This window comes from Gracilinanus agilis, chromosome 5 (assembly GCF_016433145.1).
Source record: "Gracilinanus agilis isolate LMUSP501 chromosome 5, AgileGrace, whole genome shotgun sequence".
NCBI lineage: Eukaryota > Metazoa > Chordata > Mammalia > Didelphimorphia > Didelphidae > Gracilinanus > Gracilinanus agilis.
The window spans coordinates 123078235-123101779 of NC_058134.1; the positions used below are offsets into that span (position 1 = coordinate 123078235).

At 40.6% G+C, this 23545-nt stretch overlaps 2 protein-coding genes across 2 annotated transcripts in view; one reads left to right on the plus strand and one right to left on the minus strand.

Annotated features, from left to right (window-relative positions):
- TNPO3 (transportin 3) overlaps positions 1 to 17578 on the plus strand; it is a 126220-nt gene extending 108642 nt beyond the window's left edge. Inside the window, exons 18-23 of the mRNA XM_044678262.1 lie at positions 1625 to 1719; positions 3610 to 3766; positions 7143 to 7310; positions 9399 to 9511; positions 16123 to 16214; positions 17499 to 17578. Coding sequence (XP_044534197.1) covers positions 1625 to 1719; positions 3610 to 3766; positions 7143 to 7310; positions 9399 to 9511; positions 16123 to 16183 — 594 coding nt within the window. The 3' untranslated portion in view covers positions 16184 to 16214; positions 17499 to 17578. The remainder of the gene's footprint in view (positions 1 to 1624; positions 1720 to 3609; positions 3767 to 7142; positions 7311 to 9398; positions 9512 to 16122; positions 16215 to 17498) is intronic.
- Positions 17579 to 21857: 4279 nt separating this feature from the next.
- Positions 21858 to 23545, minus strand: part of IRF5 (interferon regulatory factor 5) — a 12588-nt gene continuing 10900 nt past the window's right edge. The window contains exon 7 of the mRNA XM_044679022.1: positions 21858 to 22737. Within this exon, the coding sequence (XP_044534957.1) occupies positions 22507 to 22737 (231 nt within the window). The 3' untranslated portion in view covers positions 21858 to 22506. The remainder of the gene's footprint in view (positions 22738 to 23545) is intronic.

Here is a 23545-nt window from a genome sequence, read left to right on the forward strand (position 1 = left end):
CAAAGGGACTTAAAGGCATCATTCCCAGTAGCTCTCACTTTGAAATTAAGGGCACTTCATTGTTGTGTTAATACAAATTTTCTCCATATGGAATAAGCTTTTTTAGTGGTTTTGATTATCCACAATGTAATTTAAGTCTCAAGGCATCCAACTAACTTAAAATATTTTGAGGTTTTTAGGTTTTGTCATCATTTACTCTACCCAAATCCATTTTGTCCTCCTTTCTAATTGAAAACTTTATTGGAATTTTCAGCTTAAGCGTTCTTTCCTTTTTCTTCTGCTTTTTCCTTTCCCTTCTTTCCCCCTTTACTTTCTTTATCCCTTTTATCTTCTTCTGCCACTTTTCTGTTAAAATTTTCATTTCCCAGCCATATACTCCATATCTGTCACCATCTGGATCTGTTCCAGATAATTTAAATAGAGATTTAGTAAGTCTTAATCATTGCTCCTTGTCCTTTTCTCGGTGTTCATTCTTCTTGACCTCTCTGCAGTATTTGAAACCATTGACCACATTCCTCTTTTGGATGCTCTCTTCTCCCTGAGTTTTCTGATATACCTCTCCTGATTTTCTTTTTTTAAACCCTACCTTCTGTCTCGGAATCAATACTGTGGAAGAGCAATAAGGGCTAAGCAATGTGGGTTAAGCAACTTGCCCAGTCACACGGTTAGGAAGTATCTGAGGCCACATTTGAACCCAAGACCCCTCCTGTCTCTAGGCCTGGCTCTCTAGCCACTGAGCCATTTACTTCCCCCTACCCCCTTTTTTGGTTTTCCTTTGCCTGACCTTTCTCTTATTGGATTATCTTCCTGCCTTGAATCTCAACATCCTTCTCATTGCTGCCAGAGTGAAATTCCCAATGTTACTTGTCTTTAGTAAATTCCTGTGGCTCCCTTTTGGCCCTAAGATAAAATGGAAGCCCTTTCCTTCGTTATTTAAAGTTTTTCATAATGGCTTTCTAATTGCCTTCCAGGTGTACTATGCCCCATCACTTACTCTGTACTTGTGAGCTTTACTTGACTTTTCCTCCGTGCTTAAAGTATTAACCTTTCTCTTAGAATCTCTAGTTTCCTTTAAAGTTTATCTCTAATGTGTTCCTGATCTCCCTATTTGCTAGTACTGCACCAAAAGTTAACTTGTATTTGTTTTGTATATATTTTGTATTTACTTACTTGTGCACATGTGTATCTCCTCTTCCCCTCCTCCCCCCCATTAGAGTGTAAGCTCCTTGAGGGTAAGGTCTATTTTGTTTTTATCTTTGTATCCTCAGGTATGGGCATGTAATAAATGCTTATTAATAAATTGATCTTCATTTGTAGTTGTTGTTGTTTTCTTGGGTGTATGGGGGAGACGATGGGAGTTGTGTTTTATTTAGACTTAGTTTCATTGGTATAGGGGAAATCTTGTCACGAAGCTTTTGCTTCCAATGTACATCAACAACTGTTATTCAACTTAAAGTCTTAGAGAATTTCCTAGGACCCCTGCTCAGGATCACATACAAGACAGTCTGTGCCATAGGTGGGATTTGAATCCTTGTCTTTTCAACTCTGAGACTTATTCTCTAACTATATTACTTCATGTTTGTTTGTAGATAGCCATTGCTAAAAGATCTACTTTTCTTTTTAGGCACTATGCATCCCTACTTTCCAGCTCCTGGAACAGCAAAATGGCCTTCAGAACCACCCTGACACTGTGGATGATCTGTTCAGACTAGCTACCAGGTAAACTGACCAAAAATGTTTCTCTTGTTACTGTGCACTAGCCATTATCTGGTTTTGTTGTTCAGCTCATTCACTTACCCTTTTTGTTCATTTGGAATTTTGGCACCATTAGGAGGGGTAGGAGAAAATATATGAGATTGCTTTCTTCAGCCATAATTTACTCTGAGATTGAGTATTGAACATTTTACCTTTCTGTTTCTCCAAACAGGTTATTAGAATCTTGTTCCTCCAGGTGATGTGTAGGATTTATCATATGAATGTTCAGGACTTTCAAAGACTTTGCATTTAAAATGGAAGAGATTGCCTTTTAAAATCTTTTCTGACTGATTTTCCTTAAACTTTCAAACTGCTTTTGTTTATTAAGTAGTAGCAACTATATTAGATTTTGACTTTGTGTTGTGGGCTGCTGTGTAGCTTTCTAGGAAAGAACCTTTTATAATAGAATTAAGACTCGAGAGTAATTAGTCTTTTGAGATTTTCTTATCATCCAAAAGCAATTTTGGTTTAAAAACAGAAATTAAATCCCAATTGCATCTCAAACTTGGGATGTTCAAAACAGAACCCATCATTCCCTCATAGCCTGGTTCTCTCCCAAACTTCACTATTTCTGTCGAAGGTGTCACCTTTCTCCCAGTTTCTCAGTCATTGTCCTTCCCTCCTTACTTTCCCTCACCCCATGTATCCATTCAGTTGCCAAATCTGGCCTTTTCTACATCTGCAACATCTCACAATTGTCCTCTCCTTTATTCAAATAGCTGTGACCCCATCACCTCTCACCTCCGTTATTGCAGTGGTTTTGATTGTTCTTCTCTCCTCAGTTCTTAACCTCTACATTGCTACCAAAGTGATTTTTTTAAGGGTAAATCTTATTTTGTGTCACTTTCCTACTCATTAAACTTCCAATGGCTCCCTGTTGCCTTTAGAATAAAATGTAAACTGCTGTCTGCCTTTTCTAGTCCCATTGTACATCCTCCTCCTCCCCCCTGTCCCCACTTTCTGCATTCCAGCCAATCTGGCCTTCTATGCCATCTGTAGTGGGCTGTGCTCCATGCCTAGAGTACACTTTCTTTTTACCTCTGCTCTCCCTCTTAATGAATTTGGCTATTCTGTATTTATTGATATTTGTTCCATATAAACTTATATATGAAGTTGTCTCTCTCATTAGAATGTAAGCACTTTTTAAGTTCAAATTATCTCTTTATATTTGTGTCCTCATTGCCTAACAGTGCCTGACACTGTTAAGGTGCTTAGTAAACACTTGTCAGTTAATTGTGATTAATGAGGGGTAAGGAATAAAACAAGCATTTGGATAGTACCTACTATGTGTTAGGCACTCTCCTAAAGTTTACAGATATCTTATTTGCTCCTCATGACAACCCTCTGAGTTGCTTTGTCCCATTTTCCAGTTGAGTAAAGTGAGACACATAGCGGGTAAATGATTTGCCATGGGTCACCCAGCTAGTAAATCTGAATCTAGATTTGAACTCAGGTCTTCCTGACCTCAGATGGTAAACTGCACCACCAGCTACCTAGGTCATACTCTTTCGTTGAATAACTACAAATTATTTTCTAGAGTGACTGCACCAGTCCACATCTTCACCAACTGTATTAGGTTAGCATTGTGTGTATCAAATCTACAGGTGACACAAAGCTGAAAAGGATAGCTGGCTTGGATGAAAGAATCAAGATTCCCCCCAAAATGTCAATAGGCTGGAATGTTAGTATCTGAGGCAGGATTTGAACTCGGGTCTTCCTGACTCCAGGACTGATCACTACCCAATTATATGATAAATCTGTGCCCTTTCAGCATATTTGGCAATAATCTGAAATATGACTTCCTTTGGCATGTAGAGTTTATGTTTTGTGTCTCAATTTTCTTTGTATCCACAGGTTTATCCAACGTAGTCCTGTCACCTTGTTGAGGAGCCAGGTGGTCATCCCCATATTACAGTGGGCCATTGCCTCAACCACTCTTGATCATCGGGATGCCAATTGCAGCGTCATGAAGTTTCTACGAGACCTCATCCACACGGGAGTAGCCAATGATGTGAGTACCGGTGATGTTGTCATCTTTGTAGGGCTTATCAGCTTCTTGGAGGAGGGCTGTGGGCTTCTGCCTGATTCTTTCCCTTAGAGCACCATTGTACTCTTTTTGTCTAGAATGATACATGTCATATAAATCACTAAGTAATTTATTAAGGATTAGCAAAGTGCCATTAGACACTAGATTTTGAGCAGTGTAAGATACTCCTTGTCTTCAAAGATTGCACTCCAGCTGAATGGAATGAATGTAGAGCAGCAAGATTAAATAAGGTCAAGGTTAAATAGCAATATATAATATGTTCTGTGTATCAAATGAGTTTTTATTCCTGATAAAAAAAAAAAGGATGAATAGGAAGGAAGTAATAACTTGAGTCAGGAATGACTTCCTGGAAATAGGGGTACTTCATCTGTGTCATGAGAAATGGGTAGGATAGGTAGAGGAGAGGAGACACTCTGGTTAGAGAAAGAGGGTAAGGGGAAAGGCTCTCATTTGTGAAATTAGGAGGGGAAGAAGAGGGGAGAAAAACATTAAATAGACCAATTTGATTGAAGTGGAAGATTATATAGGAAAATAGTGGATACCAATATGTGAGTTTTTTAAGGGTGGGGGAGATATAGACACATTTGTAGATGGTAGAAAAGCAACTAGTAGATAGAGAGAGATTAATGATAAGTGAGAGATATAAGATATGGGTAGGATAAGATATAGAGTTGAAAAGGTAAAATTATGGAATCCAACCCCCTTATTGTACAGACAAGTAAATGAGACCAAGATAGGTAAAGTTAAACCCCATCATGATAAACAAAATTGAGATTTGAACTTGGGTCTTTTTGCCTACAAATTTCAATCCCTTTCCACTTTGCCATATTGCTTTTGGCTGCTGCTAAGTTTGTGGCACAATAATCAAAAGGAAATAACTGATCAGTAGTTGGAGTGAAAAAGCAAGGCATAGTGATAATAGTTGAAATTGAAAAAGCATGAGCTCTTTGAACAGTATGAAGAGGGGAAAAGGACATAAGACTGAACCTTGTTCACATGGAAAGGAATCAGGAGGAGGAAGGGGAGACTGAAGAGCAACTTTTTGAGATGATTAATAGTATAAAATAATATTGCCAGGGCTAGAGAGAATTTCAAAGAGGAAAATGATATTAAGTGCTTCAGAGAAGCTAAATGAAAAAGAAGGCTGAGTCTTGGGATTCAGTGGGTAAGAGGTTTTTGGTGACTTTTAGTTTATTTTTAAGAGGCGTTTCAGTAAAGTGGTGGGGAAAGAAACTAGATTACAAGAGATTTAGAAGTGAGAAATGAATTAGGAACAGTACTTTTTCTTTTTAATATCTGATTTTTCCCCAATTACTTGTAAAAATAATATTTTAACATTTTTTAAAATTTTGTTCCAAATTCTCTTCCTTCTTCCCATCCCTCTTCCTCATTCCTCCCTCCCTTCCCCCCCAGACAATAAACAATCTGATATAGTTTTTACATGAGTAATTATGTAAGCCATTTGTCCATATTAGTCATACTATAGAAGAGGTCTCAAAAAACCACAAGAAAAAGAAAGAAAGAAATATAATAAGTTTTGGTCTACAGTCAGATTCCATCAGTTCTTCCACTGAAGGCAGATGGCATTTTTCATCATGAGCCTTTGGGATTATCTTGTATCACTGTAACAAGCTTGAAAAGAAGAAGAGAAATGGAAGTAGAACTAAAGGAATGTGACTTTTTTTCCACCTAGTTAAAGAGAGGGCAGAACTATGGTGTTTGTAACTTGAGAGAAAGGAGCCAGTAACTGTGGGGGTAGATACAGGTAGGCATTGTTATCCCTCTTTTGGCATATAACACCCATGGTCATACTTTCACTAAGTATTAGTAATGGGATTTGAATCTAAGCAGCCTAGGTCTAATGCAGAGGTTAGCGTTTTTTCTACCATACCTAAAGTGTAAAGATAAGGAAGAAATAATGGTCATTGGTATTGTTGTAGGAAGGGAAAGAAAATGAGGATTGAATAAAGAAAAAGTTGGATTTGTTAATGACAACTCTTGAGAGTGCAGGTAAAAAAGGCCCAAGAAGTAGCAGTGGGGCTATCACAGAAAGAGCACTAAGGCATCAAATATCTTTGATATGCAAGTTGTAAAAGGAACTAACACAAATATTAAAAGATTGAGGGCCATTTCCCAGTGGTCAAATTGCAGAATGACTGCAAATTCATAACAGCCATATGATCAGTTGCTCCAAATTACAAATAATTAGAGGTATAAATCAAGACACCTGAAGTTTCACATACCCAGCAAACTGGCAAAGGTGACAAAAGGTGGAAAATGTCAATATTAGAGGATCTGCAGAAACATGGATATACTGATACACTGTTGGTGGAGCTATAGATTGGTCCATCTTTTCTGGAAAGTAGTTTGAAATTTTGAGAAAAAAGAGGAAAAGGTCCATAGCCTTTGATTCACTGATAGGCATACAGCCCAAGGACATCAGAAACAGCAAGAAAGGTTTGTCTAGCTATATAAAGGTCTGTCTACACCAAAATATTCATGGAAATACTTTATGTGGTAGGAAAGTACTAGAAACAAAGGTCCCCATAAATTTGGAAAAGGGCTACAGATAAATGGCAGTACATGAATGTAGTAGAATATTACATTGTCATAAAAGAAATGACAGAATATGAATAATTCAGACACATGGGAAGGTTTATATGAACTGGTGCAAAGTAAAGTTAATAGAACCATGAAAACAATATAAGCAATGATCAAATAATGTAAGTGGAAAGAATAAAAAAAAAGTGGATGCTGTGTAATTCTAATGGTCAAGCTTGATCATGGAGAAAAGTTGAGAATATGCAATTTTTTTTCCTTCATTGTGGGAAGAAGGAGTATAATGAACTGAATGTGGACAAAGAATATTCATATGCTGTCAAGATATGGTAGATGCTGATTGGTTTTGTTGATGTGCTTTCCCCTCCTTTTCAATCTTTCAAGGCATGAATTGTAACAAAATCAACTAAGTTGGAAGGACTATAGGTGATACAAAAACAAGGGGTGTACCAAAAAAGATCAAATTTTTAAAAATTAGAATACTAGGTTTGGAATCAGGTAAACTACATTTGTTTTCCTTTTCTACAGAATGAGGAGTTTGTACTATGTCCCCTTCCAGCTTTTAACCTATCATCCTAAATTCTGTGGAGCATGCTCCTAAAAGGGATGAAAGGAAATAGAACCAAATATATGCTCAACTTTGACCAGAAAGAGACACACCTATTCCTTGCAGAGAACAATGAAGGGAAGAAGTATGGGTAAAGATTTTTTGAGGGAAGGGTGGAATGAGTATTGGGTCTTTGGAGAGGCTGGTTTACTGGTTTCATTTGCTTTTCCTTAGCATGAAGAAGATTATGAAGTTCGGAAGGAGTTGATTGGACAGGTGATGAACCAGCTTGGACAACAACTTGTAAGCCAACTACTACACACATGTTGTTTCTGTCTGCCCCCGTATACCCTTCCAGATGTAGCCGAAGTGCTCTGGGAGATCATGCAAGTTGATAGACCGGTAAGAAAAGTCTACAAGGGTTAAACTCTACAATCTATTATCAAGAATCAAAATTGGGAGGTGGGGGACAGCTGGGTAGCTTGGTGGATTGAGAACCAGGCCTAGAGATGGGAGGTCCTGGGTTCAAATCTGACCTCAGACACTTCCTAGCAGTGTGACTCAGGGCAAGTCACTTAACCACCATTGCCTAGCCCATACTGCTCTTCTGTCTTGGAACCAATACATAGTATTGGTTCTAAGATGGGAGGTAAAGGTTTTAAAAAAAGAATCTAAAATTCCTAAGACCTTTTGACTCCTGGAGACAATTTTGGCTTGGAATCCAAACCTATTTGATAGCATTTGTAAGGTTATTGATGCGTTTAATTTTGTTGGGATTCTGAACCCTTTAAATTATTTGTTTAGGTTCTGACTGTGTACAGCCAAATGGTGGCTCTGTATTTTGTGTTAATATGTTATTAGCAAATATGAGGGTCTCCCAAACAATTGTATTTTGCTCTGCTGCCAAAATGAGTTCATTCGTTGATGGAAAATGCATTTTTAATATTATTAATAAATGGTTACTAGTTATTGAAGAAATGTTAACTTATAAACTACTTAGGTTAACATAGGTATTACTACTGATACAGACCCACCCAAGGTATATGTGAGCATATGTCTTCAGAAAGACAGTATGGTCTTATACTCTGTATAATTTTTCACCTTATGTATAGTTTACAACTTTAAAAAGTTAGCTTCAAGAATAGAACTATTTGAATTGTAGATTATGGTAGATTTCTGTAGTCTCAGATTTTAGGCAGGAGGACAAGTTGGATTAATGAGCATGTTGAAGTAGAGTATACTAGAAATACTAACCATTCTTGGGGTTGACTTCAGTCAAGGACTCTACATTTTATTGAATAAAATATTGGCTTGCAGCTTAACTTCTTTTCTTTTAAAATTTTCTTTTGTGTCTGTGATTGTATTTTACAGCACATATAGAAAGTGATTAATAAATATTGATGGATTGTACCTTGGTTCAGTCTTTGAAAGGTGCTAGTCTTTTGACAAATGGTAGATTACTTCCTCTAATTCTGTGCTCCAATTCTTTCTCTTGAATGTATGCAATGCTATCTGTCTTTCCTAGATGGCAGCATTTGGGGGAGTTTAGGTTTTTAGCATTTATTCATAATCATAACCCTTAGTTTTATTCAAGTTTAATAAAAATTTAAACCAGATGAAAAAAATGCTAATAGGAGAAAACATTCAAGAGTAGAAAAACTGTCTTCCAGCCAGAGCACTGATGGGAAATTCTGGCTAAAATATGTTATGTCATCTTAAAGCTCAAATGTTGGAGTCAATCCAGAGGGGAATAATGAAGATGAACAAACAGCTGAAAAATAAGAATTCAGGTGGGGGGAAATCTTGTTGGAATTTCTGGTTTAGAAAAGATAGAAGTAAAGTGTGGCTAAACAGTTTTGAGCATGTGAAAGATGACCACCAGATGGATGTTCCTCCTCTCCTGAGGTTTGCACAAAAGGAAAGGAGCACAAACAGCAGCAACAGCAGCAAGAGGGAATTGAGGTTAAGGAAAGCAGCCTTTTTAGTCTCAAAGAACAGGTAGACCCTTTGAGTTGGTATACTGATAGGGAGCTCCCCTATAGAGCTTTCTGGCTTTCAGCTGTTAGTTTTAGTGAGCTGTCAGGTTGGACTTATATCAGGCCATCCAGTTTTGGCTTTTGTGCTCCACCTCCGTGAATTGCTTTGAATTTTTATTCCCAAGAGGTAGTTTGCTACCAATGACAAGGTTCATCTGGTTTTTGAGAAGATAGTTGCAGCCACCAAGAGAAACATAACAGCCTCAGCAAAAGGGCTCTGTTGGCCTCTGCCATTGATCTGATGGGAAGTCTCCAGTATGCTCCTTTTAGGTTGCTTCAGGTTTGTGAAGGGCTAACCTCAGGGTCTGGAGGCAGAGCTTAGGTCTCCTTTCCTTGGCTCCAGGCCTAGGTTATTAGTAAATGCTGCTGAAGGAATCCAGTTGCTTTGGCTGGCTGCTGTGCACCCCACCAGTCTGCTGTTGCCTTATTCCTTCCCTCTCTTCTCTCAATACAGACTTTTTGTCGTTGGCTAGAGAATTCTCTGAAGGGTTTACCAAAGGAAACAACTGTGGGAGCTGTCACAGTGACGCACAAACAACTTACAGATTTCCATAAGCAGGTTACTAGGTGAGTGAGTGTTGGGGAGCTTCTAAGGAATGTGGGGGTGTGGACAGCTAAAAGGCATGGAGTGGGATATACAGAACAAATAACTCTGACTTGACCCTTGGTTCATCTCCAGTGGAGTTCTGCCCTGGGGAGTGGGTTTGCTTTCTGTTTTGGGGAATCCATACCATCATTTCTATTCTGATTGAATTTCATCTGCTACTATACATGAAATAGAAAAGGATTATATAGTTTAACACTCGCATTAGAAGTTCTTCTATAAAACTAGATTTAATAGATCTTTTTATATTAGTGTCAGAGGTAAGGTGGGGTGAAGTAAGTCTTGAAAGAATGTGTATAGTTGGAAAATCTTGAACCCCTGGAACTGCATTGCCCAAAATTCCTTTCTGTATTACCCACAATTCCTTTTGCCTTTTGTATGCGTGCATCGTTATGCGGTCTGGCAGTGGTTCCCAAACTTTTTTGGCCTACTGCCCTCTTTCCAGAAAAAATATTACTTAGCCCCCTGGAAATTAATTTTTTAAAAAATTTTAATAGCAATTAATAGGAAAGATAAATGCACCTGTGGCCATCACCACCTCCCTGGATTGCTGCAGCACCCACCAGGGGGCGGTAGCGCCCACTTTGGGAATCACTGGTATATAGTTTAGGTTCACTCTGCCACATCCTCTCTCTTCCACATAAATTGAGTGGTGAAGGTTCCCTGTGTTCTCTAGCTCTCTAGCTAAATATTAATAAATCTTTATAAATATTATATGTTGGAGATATTGAATATTAATTTTTAAATCCACAAATGCTTTCTTTCACATACATATCTGATACTAACATACCATTAAGTAGGATATGGTTACTTGTTTGTTCTCTGCTGTTTGCTCTGTTGTCTGGATTTTGTCTGTGTAAAAGTTGTCGAGTGTTACAGATTTCTTCTTGATGATCTTTCTCTTTTGGGTTCTTGTCTCTGGTTTGCCATTGTTAGCCCTCAGCCCTCTCAGCTTTATCCTCACGCCCAGGGTCTGTCTGCGCTCTTTGGGCTCCTGAGGTCTCAGGTCTAGTTGTTCTCAGGGTCAAGCCTCCTGGTGGTCCCCTTTTTGTTCCTCTGCCCAGGCTCCTTTAACAGTCTCAGGGCGTTGCTTCCACGGTTGTGCACCCCTTTGCACTGGGTCCCTACTCAAGGTCCACGCCTGCACTCAGGATTGGTGTCTGGGCTTGTGTTCAAAGTCTGCACATTCTTTAGCCTCTTGGGGTCTTAAGTCTTGCTACTGTCAGGAGCATGCCTTGGTGACTCCAGGTAGCTGCCAAGGACTTAACGTGTGCCCCAAGCTTGCTCTAGCTCTTGTGCGCTGGCTTTGGCACTGTAGGTAGTGTGGGGTGGGGGAGGGGATTGCTCACGTCGTGTTTTGTTGAGAGCTGTTTCACCCCTTTATAGCACGGAAATACCCCGATTCCACGTACTTCCAATGCTGCGCCCTGTTGTGGGGTCCCTTTGTTCCTCTGGATTTGTTTTTTGTCTTCTTGAGGAGTCCTATATGTTTTGGTTAGGAGAGGTTAAGCAGCTGCTTTTTACTCTGCTGCCATCTTAACCAGGAAGTCCAGTGCCATCTCACACCATTAAGTAGGACATGAATTTTTATAATGACAATGGAGGACCTGTGCCCATGACTTAATATTGCAACAAGTGAGCCTTCCTCTACATAGGCGACACATATATCAGGACTTCTACGATCATTTTATAATAAATTTTTCTTGTGTCTGTGCCTTGTTGTACTTAAGATCTTAATGTGAACCAGCAGAGCTTTGAGAATGGGATTTGGAATTGAATTGTCATTTCATCCCTTCAGTTGTAGGATTTAAAGTCCTGTAGTCATGCCCTGGCAGTACTACTGAATAGTCATGTGATAGCAGCCAAGGCATTTTCTGAGCCTTAATTTCTGTATAGGAAAAGGAATAGGAGTTAAATAAATACCCTTTGGAGAGTTGATTTCTTTTTCCTCCCAAAGTGCCCCAAGAGTTTGTGCTCATCATTTCTGGACTTAGTACGATTAATTAAATCTCACTGCTGCTTCAGATCTTGAGAAATAAGTGTTTTTTTCAGTAGTAGGCAAAGTGATTCGGTTATGCATGATTGAGTAATAACATGTGATAGCTCTGTGCCACATTTCTCTGGAAATGGGGATTTCCCTTTCATGAGGTATTTATATATAGTTCTTGAAATGGTCTTCTAAAATGGCTTTCATTTACTTCCTATGACTTTGGTCAGTAGTAGAGCCATAGTTTTTGGGCCTAGAGACAGTGATGGAGGAAGCAGTCTCTGGTGCTTGGTTCACTTTTGGATTTGGTCAAGTGGAAGGCAGGGGTCATAGTAGTTTATTGATATGTTCCCTCAGTTCTCATCAAAGGAAACTTTAGGGAACATGGGAACTGGTGTAGGAGAAGGAATTATTTTGACCTCCCTTCCTTTTTTTCATATTCTGAAAGACCTTTTCTTTCCCTATTGCCTATGCAGTAATATCTTTAGGCAAAGAATCTAGATGTAGGAGATACCATGAAAATGAAATAATAGGTTGTCTGTTTTATTGAATTGTACTTTATGCTTTCTTTCATGTTCAAATATTGCTTATGAGGGAACATTCAGATTTTCAGTATCTATTCTACTTCCAGCCATAGAGACAGGTATAAATAATGAAAGTTTGGAAGCCCAAGAATAAATTCTGATTTTAAAAGCATAGTAAAATGTTTTGGAAGTTCCCAAAATGTCAGTTGTCTCCTTGTGAATTGCTCATTCCCTGCCAGTTCCAGGATTACCATCCACTACTGCGCCATATTTCCTTGATGGTGCTTTTGTATGTTAATGAAACAATAAGAGTATCTCCGAAAGTATTTTCTCACTGGGTCAGCACGGGTCCCTGGTTTTGCCCTGGTTTTGCCCCGGTTTGGAAAGTTAGTTTAAAACTCAGGAAAAACTGCCAAGTTAAAATTCTTTTCATAATAAAAAGAGAGATAATTATAATAATTATCTTCATCCCATCTCATATTAAGAGGTGATCTTTCTCCCCTGCCAAGGCAAACCCCTCTAAATGTGCATGTGATCCCATTCCATCTTGTTTTCTCTAGCAAATTGTCTTTTCTCTCTATCTTACTTTCACTAACATTCAAACTCTCCCTTTCTACTGGTAGTTTCCCTTTTGTCTACAGACATTCCCTAACCACTGTCCTAACTGCCATTCCCACATCTCTAACTGTCTATTAGACATCTTGAATCGGATGTCCTATAGACATCATAGCTTATCACATTCAAAATTATGCTCATTATCTTTCCTTCAAAGTTCTCGCCTCTTCCTAACTTTTCTGTTACTGTTGGGGGTCTGACCATGTCACACATCACACTGTAAGCCCCTATTCTGTAAATTTTCATAACTTTGTTACTTCAGAATCAAATATAAAATTTTTATCTGGCTTTTAAAGCCCTTTAATCTAGCTGCTTCCTTCCTTTCCACTTTTCTCACACCTTACTCTGCCTCATGATCTCTGAGCTAGAATTGCGTTGACTTTTCTTTTCCTTATACAAGACCCTCATCTCCTAATTCAGTGTATTTTCCCTGGCTGTTGGAGAGCAGTGACTGACTTTGTTTATTAATTAATGCTAGTGTTGAGGGACAGGAGCTGCCTTTTCTCTATTTCCTCAGCTCTTAGCATAGTGTGAGCACATAGTAGGTATCTAAAAAGTGCTTGTTGACTTGACTTCATTGTATGTATGAAATTAAAAAGCAGGCTGTGCCGGCTTGTATCTTGGGCTTCCTTGGATGTTTCATTGCTAAACAAGTTTGGCAGCTCCCCTTAGAAAAAGGCTGTGACATGATGGTGAAAAGTTGAGCAGACTACAGAAAAGGGCAGTGTTGGTTGAGTTCTAAAGAAGGCCTGGGATTATTCCTCATCTTTTACAGTTAATTGGCTTCTTTAGATTGCCTGCTGCCCTTAAGCTGCTGGCTCCATGACTCAATCTCCCTTCTGGGTGTAGAACCAGCATCAGCATGTTGTAGATTTGCCTTCCTAGTAGAGAGAGGGTGAACTGGTTCAGTTTCATTTTAGCAAGCCCCAGCGTGCTTCTACAAGAGGCCCAGCAAACTCTCAGCTTTAAGAATTGTTCAGAGCCTACAGTGAGCTCTCATTGGAAAGATCAGTTCTGTTTTTCCAAAGCCCCTAAATATAATCTTTCTCATTTGATTTGGAGTGCTAAACAGAATGCATTTCAGGACCATTTCACATTTCTCTGTTCACAACTTTATCCTGTGGTCCCTCTGGTAAATTACATGAAGATCCTCAGGGCAAAAAGATGCTGCTGAATAGAGGGACTACTGATTAGGGCAGGGATCATGGTGGGACATCTTGCCATTTGTACCGTTTACCAGTGTTGCTGTCTCCTTTCTGTCCACAAAAATCATTAGAGGCCAATATTGGATCCTTTGGATTGGATACCTGATCACAAGGGGTTAGTCTCTGTCTTCCATACAGCAAATCTTCTCTCAGCATGCCGAGTGGAAGACAGCATTTTGGCACCCCCTTTTTAGAAGATTGTCAAAACAATGTAAAGAAACAAATTTGAAAGACTTAAAAATCTCTCTTCAGGGCAGTGACCCATCATGATTCATTCCATGGGCTTAATGATATTGATGTTGCCTGACTCCTGATGAATGGTGATGGATTCAAGATGCACAACAAGGCACATATTTATCATTTGAACAGTTGAGGTTTATTTTGCCTCATGCATATTAGTTACAAGGAGGAGTGTCATTTTTTTCCAGTTGGGAGAGGTAGGAGGGACAGAAAATAAATGTTTATTAAATGAAAAAAATGTTGAATGATATAAAAACTGTTAAAAGGTTTTTGACCTAGGAATTGAAGAATAGAGACTAATGAAGACATTTGAGAATAGGGTAAGAGCGTAGTTTGAGAGGAAAGGGATCTTAAGTTTTAAAATATTGAAATAAAACTTAGTTTGAAAAAATGTCAAATTGACAAAAAGGGTGCCAAATAGAAAACAGCTGAGAAATAACCCTTGTTTGTTTTATCTCAACTTATTTTTAAAAATTTTGATGTTCTAATGAAAGCATTATATGTACAAAAAACCCCAGAGGCAAAATCTCTCTAAAAGACAGAAGTTGATTACTAAAAGCGGTAGATTGCTTGTTCTCTGCTCAGAAGTTTTAAAACTAACATTGATATTTTTGTTTTCCCTAAAGTAGAGTTCATATAATCCTAAAGATGAACAGAGAAAGAAAAACAGAAAGTGAATCCCAGGGCAGGAAACAGCACTAAATCCAGAGCTTGCAGGAAGCCTAGTTCTTTGGAGATTTTCCAGGAAGATAGTTGAATGAATAACTTTTGAAAAAAATCTAAGTTATTGCTTATTGCTGACCTGAAACCTGATGTGGCCAAGTCCTATATTCTATCTAACCATGACTGGCACCTATTGAATTGCTGAGCTTGCTGTCTTTCCTGTCTCAATAGCATGTTTGAATCTTGCCCTGTTTACTCTGGTTGCTGCCCAAACCCTCATTATTAACTTACTTTAAAAAGTTAATAATTTTATCAAAATTTATTAAATCTGGAAAGAATTTCCTTGCTGAGTTTCTAGGATGTAGGAGTGGAAGATCACCCCAAGATTCTGCTATTTATTCAAGTAAGGTATCTGATATTTAAGGTTTCACATAAGGAGAGGAAATTGGAATATAGATGCCCAAAAGCATTGACTTTTAGTCTGCATTCTGTCTTATTCCATCACTTTTAGTATTTTTTTTCCCTTGATGTAACTTGTTCCAAGCTAGAAGGAAGACTTGTAGCTTAAGACCCGTGCCTGGGAGGTATTGGTCACCTGAACTTATTCCAAGCATGAAGCTATTCAGAAGATTTCAGGTCATTCTATGTTGCTCCTTAACCCGTTCTAGGCTAATTCCAGAGGATTGTTTAGGTTGGGCCCAAAATTGTACCCTTTTTGTTGTCTGGAAGTTGATGTCCTAGTGTATCAATCAAAATTTTTTGCTCAGCAATGTTTTGAAAAGATAGAATTAAGTTGATGCCTTCCAGGTTCAGCGTTGACACAAGAACCATATCCAACTTCCTCCTCCTCCTCTTGCTTGCTCTACATGCCCCAACTCCTCTGTCCTCCTCCTCCAGAAGGAAATCCTGAGCAGCCTGTTCAACTAGAAAATCAGTGACTGGTGTAGATGTAGTTTCTCATCTGAACTTTTCTAGCCTAAATTATACTTCCTTAAGTAGAGAATTTAATGTAATATCAAGTTAGCATAGAAAAAAGAACCTCGGTAGAACATACTGGCTTTCTGCATTGGTTTAGCATTTGTACCAAGGCCTACAGCCAAAATAGAGCATCCAAAAAGATATTTTCACATTCTTCTCAACCTGTAAAACACATATTCCTCTCAAAACTCCTAATTACAGTATAAATTTGAGGAGTGGTTAAGGAACCTTGACCTGTAGCATCTGTCTGAGTTGGAATAGTTCTCAATTAGCATCATTTTAGCTGTTCTCTTTTTCATCTTGATTCACCCCCTCTCTTGTCTCCACTAAATCTAATGAACTGCCCTTTTTTTTCTTTCCAGTGCTGAGGAATGTAAACAAGTTTGCTGGGCCTTGAGGGACTTCACCAGGTTGTTTCGATAACTTGAGCTCCTGTACTGTGCCTGTCTCCCAGGTGAGTTGAGTATAAATGCCAGCTCTGTAGGAATCATCAGGTTGGTAGGAACCATTTAGTGGTGGTGACTAGGTTTCAATGAAAGCCAACCCCAGGGCTATAGGGTGAAGGTCTGAAGAATTTAATATATTGTAGTGATCATTTTGGAGCATTCTTATAACTATGTGGCTTTAATTGACATATAATGAAGGAAGTGTTTGTCACTTTCTTCTGGATTGCATTCCTTCCTTGTAGGAAATGAGCCAAGCTTGGGCAGCACTGACCTTGTCCTGGATTTTCACAAGTCGATCCTTTCTTTCTCCTTTATGCCCAACACGCACACATGCACACATGCCTGCATAGTCTCTCTCTCTGTCTCTCTCATTCTTAGGAAGCTGCATATAAAAAGTGACAAGCAATTAAGTCTTTTTAATCATGTATATGTCTGATGTCATAGATGACTGTTTTGGTCATGAAGAACTTTGGCGGGGTTGGGAAATACTGCCCCAAGAATGATTTATAAGCATTTGTTACCAGTCTGAGTTTTCAGGATTGGCAAAACTTCTATCTATTATAATAATTGGAAAGCAGCACTAAAAGTTTTGGTACAGACCAAAGCAAGAGCCAGCTTCCTTTATAGTCTGCTTGCTGCTCGATTCTTACATTTTGCTGGAGAATTCTTTGTCTGCTGAATTTTCAAGCAAAGAGAGCTCAGCAGTTCAGGAGAACAGGGCCAGGTTGTGGGGCCAAGGCCCTACCCAAGGCAGTTTGTGTCTCTGGTACTAGTTAACTTCAAGTCATTCTCTTAGCTGAAAAAGAAAGGGGCAGTTGTTTTGTAGACTGCTTATCTTCCTAAGAGGACATTCTGATGGGTGGGCAAGATTCTGAGGTCTGGGAGTGACAGGGATGTTCAGCAATCTCTTGTGGCTAAGGATGGTTTTTTTTCAATTCCTAAATGGCTCAGCCACATGAGGTGCCATCAGAATTTGTGGAATCCATTGTTAAACCTAGAGTGGGCATTTAATTGTTTTTCAGTGATGAAGACCCTGATACCTCAGACTTTTGTTGGGCATGTTTCTAGAAAATCCTCTTGGCAGTAGTCTTCTAGTCTCAGATTTGGTGGTGGTGCTCGGAGTAGAAGCCTAGTTATAGTACAGAGAGGAGAGGGACTAGTTGTGCCAGACAGTCTAGTACTGAGAAGATGAGATACTCTGGAGGTCAGAGGAGCTCTGCCTGGTGGCCTAGTTCTTGAAAAAGTTTGCTCTCTGCACTGATAATCAGCTACCTTCTCTTTTTTTCCCCCAGGATTGTCTTTTTATTAGAAGACAGGATAATCGAAAACAAGAATGTGTCTCACAATCAGAAACCTTCCTTGTGGCAGAGGGACTTTGACTCCCTTTCACCAGTGCTGTCACAGCAAACAGGGAGAGACTCCGGCCTCCTGGGACAGGCCTGTGGGGAGTTCCTGTTTATGAGGGAGAGGGCAAATCAGAGTGATTTTTTTTTTTTTTTTAAAGGATGGCTGCAGCCTGTCTAGCATGGTGGGAGGGAAGCTGGTTTCCTGATGGACTCATTTTTAAAAAGGGAAAAAATGTTTAAAAAAAAAAAAAAAGGAAAAGCTAAATGGAAACCTGAAGAGAAACATTTGCCTGGCAACAAAAAACCCAGAAACACCACGCTAAAAGTAGCATACTTTCTGTGAAATGAAACAAAAACCACACAACGGAATTACTTATAGAAATGTGGGGATTGAAATGAATTAACCAAATTGCTGCATTGGGAAAGCAGGAAAAAAAAATACATCTTGGAGGTGTTTTGGTGGGGTTTTTTTGGGGGAGGGGTGTATTTTGTTTTATTTTGTTGGGGTTGGGGATCCAAGTGGAATAAGGATTTCTCCTACCCTCCAGTTCTCTCCCCCTTAAACTTGACGTTCAGACAAGGAACTATGAGCAAGGGAGCTAGAGCTAGGCCTGACCTGTACATGTGGTTCACCAGAAAGTCAGGGAAGGATGGGAGCATCGAAGTTCAAGCCCACCCCAACTCTGGCCCCATTCAGACCCCTAAGTCTACTTGTATCTGGCTCATCCAGTCGTTGTCAGCCTCGTGGAGAAGAGTCCAAAACTGGGGGAGTCATATATATATATTATATATATATATATTTTCTCTTTTTTAGGTGTTTTTTTAAAAAAATTTTTTGAGGTATTTTTTTTCTTTTTTTTTTCCCAGATATGGGAAAGAGGAAAAGGGGGTTGAGATTTAAAGAGGTGTGTTTTACGGGGCTGACCAATAACTATTTTATTCAGAGATTTGGAAATTATTTTATGGGGGTGGGGGAAACCAAAAGCAGATCTTAACATTTCAAAGCAATGTAGCCCTGCGCAGGTGTTGGACTTGAGCGCGTTGTTCCGTCTGGTGTTGTAGCCATCTCGAGAACAAACCAACAACAAAAAAATAAACTAAAAAAAATAAATTTTAAAAAATGTTAATTTGTGTTTCTCTGTCTTATCTACTACTTTTCTTTGACTATTCTCTTCCCCTAATTTGCATGTTCCTCCTCCCCTCCCCCCAATAGCTTTGAAAGGTCAAGATGGATTCTGTGGTCATTTTACAGGTAGGGGATAAGCTTTTGCCTAGAGTGTTGCTACAGGCTTATAATAGTTCTCTCAGCCTAGGGCAGCTAAGTGACTCAGGGGATAGAGAGTCAGACCTGGAAGATGGAGGTCCTGGGTTCAAATGTGGTCTCAGATACTTCCTAGCAGGGTCCTAGGCAAATCACTTAACCCTAGTTGTCTAGTCTTTACTGCTCTTCTGCCTAACAGAAGATACTTAGTGTCAATTTTAAGGCAGAAGGTAAGGGTTTAAAACAATAATAATTCTTTTATCCTTCTTAAAGGCCTGGTCCTGATGTCCCTCAACTTCTTCAAGTCTGAAATCCTTACTTTGCATTTATTTTCTTGTAAGTCTTTATAGAAGGAGGGTACCTGTACCAGCTGATAAAACACCAGAGGCGTGTGTATTTCCACTAATGTCCAACACAGCTGTGGTAAGGAGTGCCTGGGACTCATTGTGAAGGTGACAAGAAAGTGACGTAGTGGGCTCAGTACCAGGCAGTCCAGCCTGGGTCACTGGGGAGGAAGAAGCCAGAGTGAAGGCGGCATGACTTGGAGATGGTGGAGAAGTGAGTCTTGCTTGCTCATGTTTAGATCCACAGCACTCAGCACAGTGCTTGGCCCACTAAGCACTTAATAAATGGTTTTTCATCATTTTTAGTAATTGGTTTCCTAATTTCCATATGAGGAGCCCATTCCTATCCCCCTCCTATGTACTGGCTGTTGTATCTTTCAAGGTTGGGGCCTGGTCTTTGGAAGAAGGCGTATGAAACCTCTTTGCACCTGTGACATGATCTGTGTGGCCAAAGTCTGAGCATTGATGCTGGGTTATGGGGGAAACATCCTGCCCCCACCTTTTCCCATTTCCTTTGAGAAGAAAATCTGGGCTCGACTCCCCAGTTTCCATGAATGAATATTTGGAATCGTTGAGAGCTGTCCCGACAGCTTTCCAGAGCTGAGGTGGCTGCAGCGCTTCATCTTTCTCCATCCAGAGTTGAGGCCTTAATGGGCAGCATGAAGGAAGTGGCTCAGTGCATTGAGAACCAGGCCCAGAGATGGGAGGGTTCAAATTTGGCCTCCGCTGTTTCCTAGCTGTGTGACCCTGGGCAAGTCACTTAAACCCCATTGCCCAATCCTTAATACTCTTTTGCCTTGGAACCAAAACTTAGTATTTATTCTGAGACAGAAGGTAAGGATTGTTTTTAAGTAAAAAAAATTTTAATCCATATTTTCAATAGAACACTCTCTTGCCCTACTAGCACCCCACTTGCTTTGGGTTCTTCCAAATGTTAAAAACAGAACCCCCCAATAATATCTTTGTTAAACAACAATGCAAAGATTAGGTAAAAATGATTGTGTAGTCATTCTGTCCCTGGTTAACATCAGATAGTCCTATAGAAAATACTTTTATACTATCAAAGTCTTAAGAAGTGCTTAAAGGGCACTATGAGCTTCCACAAATCACTTCATGCCTCAAAACATGAGCATTTATATATTTAAAAATAGCTCTCAATAGAGCAGTTCTGCTGTGGACACTGAGATGATAGTTTCACTGGAGCTAACTGTAAATAGGGTGACTTGCTCCCTCCTGTAAGGCCTTAGAGTGATAGGATGCTAACAAAAAGAACCTTTTGTCCTTAGGACTATTAAAATGGGCACACAAGAGAAAATCAGGAAAGACTTAGGCTGATATTACCAAGGATTTGTGGAAGTCCTCCCTCCTCAGGTGTTGGACATGTTCTGGCCCCAAGATCTTCAGCATCTTGCAGCACAACTTAAAGCACAAATGTTGTTTTTATCCTTTTCTGAACAGTGGTGACACAAATTTTCTTTAGAGCTTGTTGAATAAATAGGTTTTTAAATCTCCCCTGCTTCTCCCTTTCTTCAAATTACTTTCAACCAAGCAACCCGCCACAAACAGCACATGAATGTAACCTAGTGGAGGTGGATGCTGACAACTGAGGGAATCTGAAACGGCTTCTGGGAGGAGTTAGCCCTTTAGCTGGACCTTGAAAGGTGGTCCAGCAGAAGGGAGAAGGGAGAGCACCCCAACTTGTACACAGGTGCAGATCAGAGCATCCTCCAACTGTATTCAGTAGCACTTGAGCAAAAATGGCATATGGTGAGTGTAATCCATGACTGTAGTCCAGAAAGAGATGAGTGGCAAAAGAATGAGGAGACAAAGGAACCAAATGCCTAAGATGAACTGGTTAAAAAGGTGAAAATGTAGGGGGCAGCTGGGTTGCTCAGTGGATTGAGAACCAGGCCTAGAGATGGGAGGTCCTGGGTTCAAATCTGGCCTCAGACACTTCCCAGCTGTGTGACCCTGGGCAAGTCACTTGACCCCCATTGCCTACCCTTACCACTCTTCTACCTTGGAACCAATACAGAGTATTGACTCCAAGACAGAAGATAAGGGTTTAAGTGAATCTAGAGCAGGAGGAATAGCCTAGGACAGTGATGGGCAAACTGCAGCCCTCGGGCCAGATGTGGCCCCCTGAAATGTTCTGTCTGGCCTCATGACATTATTCCTAATCTGACAAATAAAATGAGTAGGATACAATACAATGAAACTTCGAAAGAGTTGCCTTAGAAACAGACCGACAGATGAGCATTTCCTTTCCTTTGGCCCCCTCTTTAGAAAGTTTGCCCATCACTGGTCTAGGAAAAGGAGTGGGGTCCAGTGGTGAGGCTCCAAAGGAATGGAGAATGGGGTTGCAAGTGGGGAGGCACTGGGAGAAATGAAAGCCTGGAAGTTAAGTCTAGCTACAGGAATTTCACAACCGTGGTCATGGACCTTTGGTGGGTGATGAAATCAAGTTATAGCCATCCCTTTGAGTGTGGCTGAGATGGTATCACTTGCTGTGGGGCTAACAGGGTGAGGCACCCCAAGTAACCCATTTCACCAACATTTGGTTGGAAAGCAGGGCTCTTCCCATAGGATGAAATGAGGATTGAAGCAAGTCATCCTGTACCTGGTTAACATCAGATAGGTGTTGGGGATGGGTGGATGATGATACTGGAGACAGGTAAGAGCAACACAGACAAGCCCATAAACGTGTAACCCTTTAATGTTATCGTGGCTTATGTCAGCCACAACTCACCCTCATAGCCATTTAAAATTACATTTTTAGAAATCTCATTTCTTGCTCTAGCTGTTTGCTATGCCCTCACAAGTGGGAATAGCAGCCACCTTAAATTGTGGCTCCTTTGTGAAACAAGTGTCTTCTACACCTGATCCTTAGGAGTAAGAAAAACAGCTGTAGACGGCAAGTAGAGGTCTGCTGAAATGGATCTCCGAGCCTCTAGGAGCTGCTATTGTCCTCCGCTGGGGGCTGCCTGGCCCGCAGCACTTTGGTTCCTTCCGTTGAAAGTGGAGCCTAGAAAGCATTCTTCCTATTTGGAAGCAAGCACTACCTTTTCCTACAAGGTCCCAAAATCTGTGCTCGAAGCTTTCCATAGAAAGTGGTGGCTAACTTCCTCCCCATGCAGCTCAATAAAGCTCTTGACAGCCCAGAGCCAGGCATCATCTTCCCTACTAGCTTGGGCTGGTAAGAGGAACCCATTAACTTGCCATCCTTTGCCTTCTCCTCTGAGCACAAAGCCTGGTCCATACTCGCTCTAACGGCAGCCACTGGGTCTTGGGCACACTGAGGTCGATTCTCTCATAGAAGCTAGTGAGGGTTGGGTGATGAGCAGCCGCTTCACTGATGCATGCCAACTTGGTGAATAGGCCAGGGCCCTGTGCCAGCCGGGGCAGAAGGGGCGGGTGGCAGTCGCTGGTGTTGCTGCCAAATGTGATGCAGCTCCTTGAATTGCTCCACCATCCTGTCCTTTAGATCTGGGTTTGAGATCTGTAGCCGGATGCTGTCAGCCGACCAAGAAAGCTCCCCTGAGAACATCTCTAAGAGCAACCGAGCTGCTACTGGCACCACCTGGAGGAGAGGGAAAGGGAGGGACATAGGAATACCTTGGGTGGCTACTCTCTCCAACACCCCCAGATAAGCCTGGAAGCAAAAGTTGAGGCAGGGGAGAGATCACCTGATTCTGGGCTGCAAGGGATCCCAAAAGCAACCCAATTTACTTATTTTACTTTTGAGCAAACGGGCCCAATCAATTGGCAAACATTTGGGTGCTATGCCTTATGGTAAACACTGGGGATACAAAGAAAAAGGGGAAACATTTCCTTAAACAGGCTACATTCTAGTAAAAAACAGACAGCATACAAATCAAGAGAAGATAAAGGGCAGTTGGGTGGCTCAGTGGATAGAGACATGGTCCTGGGTTCAAATGTGGCTTCAGACATTTCTTAGCTGTGTGACCCTGGGCTTTGCCTAGCCCTTATTGCACTTCTGCCTTGGAATCTATATACAGTTATTGATTCCAAAATGAAGGGTAAAAGGAGGGAGACAGAGACAGAGAAGAAGGGAGGAGGAAGGGAGAGAGAAAAAGTATGGGGAGAGAGAGGAAGAGAAAGGGGAAAGAGAAGGAGAGGGAGGGAAAGGGGGAGAGAGAAAAAGGGTAGGGAGAGGAAAGAGACGGGAAAGAGGAGCGAGAAGAAAGGGAGAGGAAGGGGGAGAAGGGAGAGAGGGTGCGGAGAGAGGAAGGAAGACAGAAGAGAGGGGGAGAGAGAGAGGGTGGGGAGAGAGGAGAGGAGAGAAAGAGGGAGAGAGGAGGGAGGGAGGGAGGGAGAGAGAGAGAGAGAGAGAGAGAGAGAGAGAGAGAGAGAGAGAGAGAGAGAGA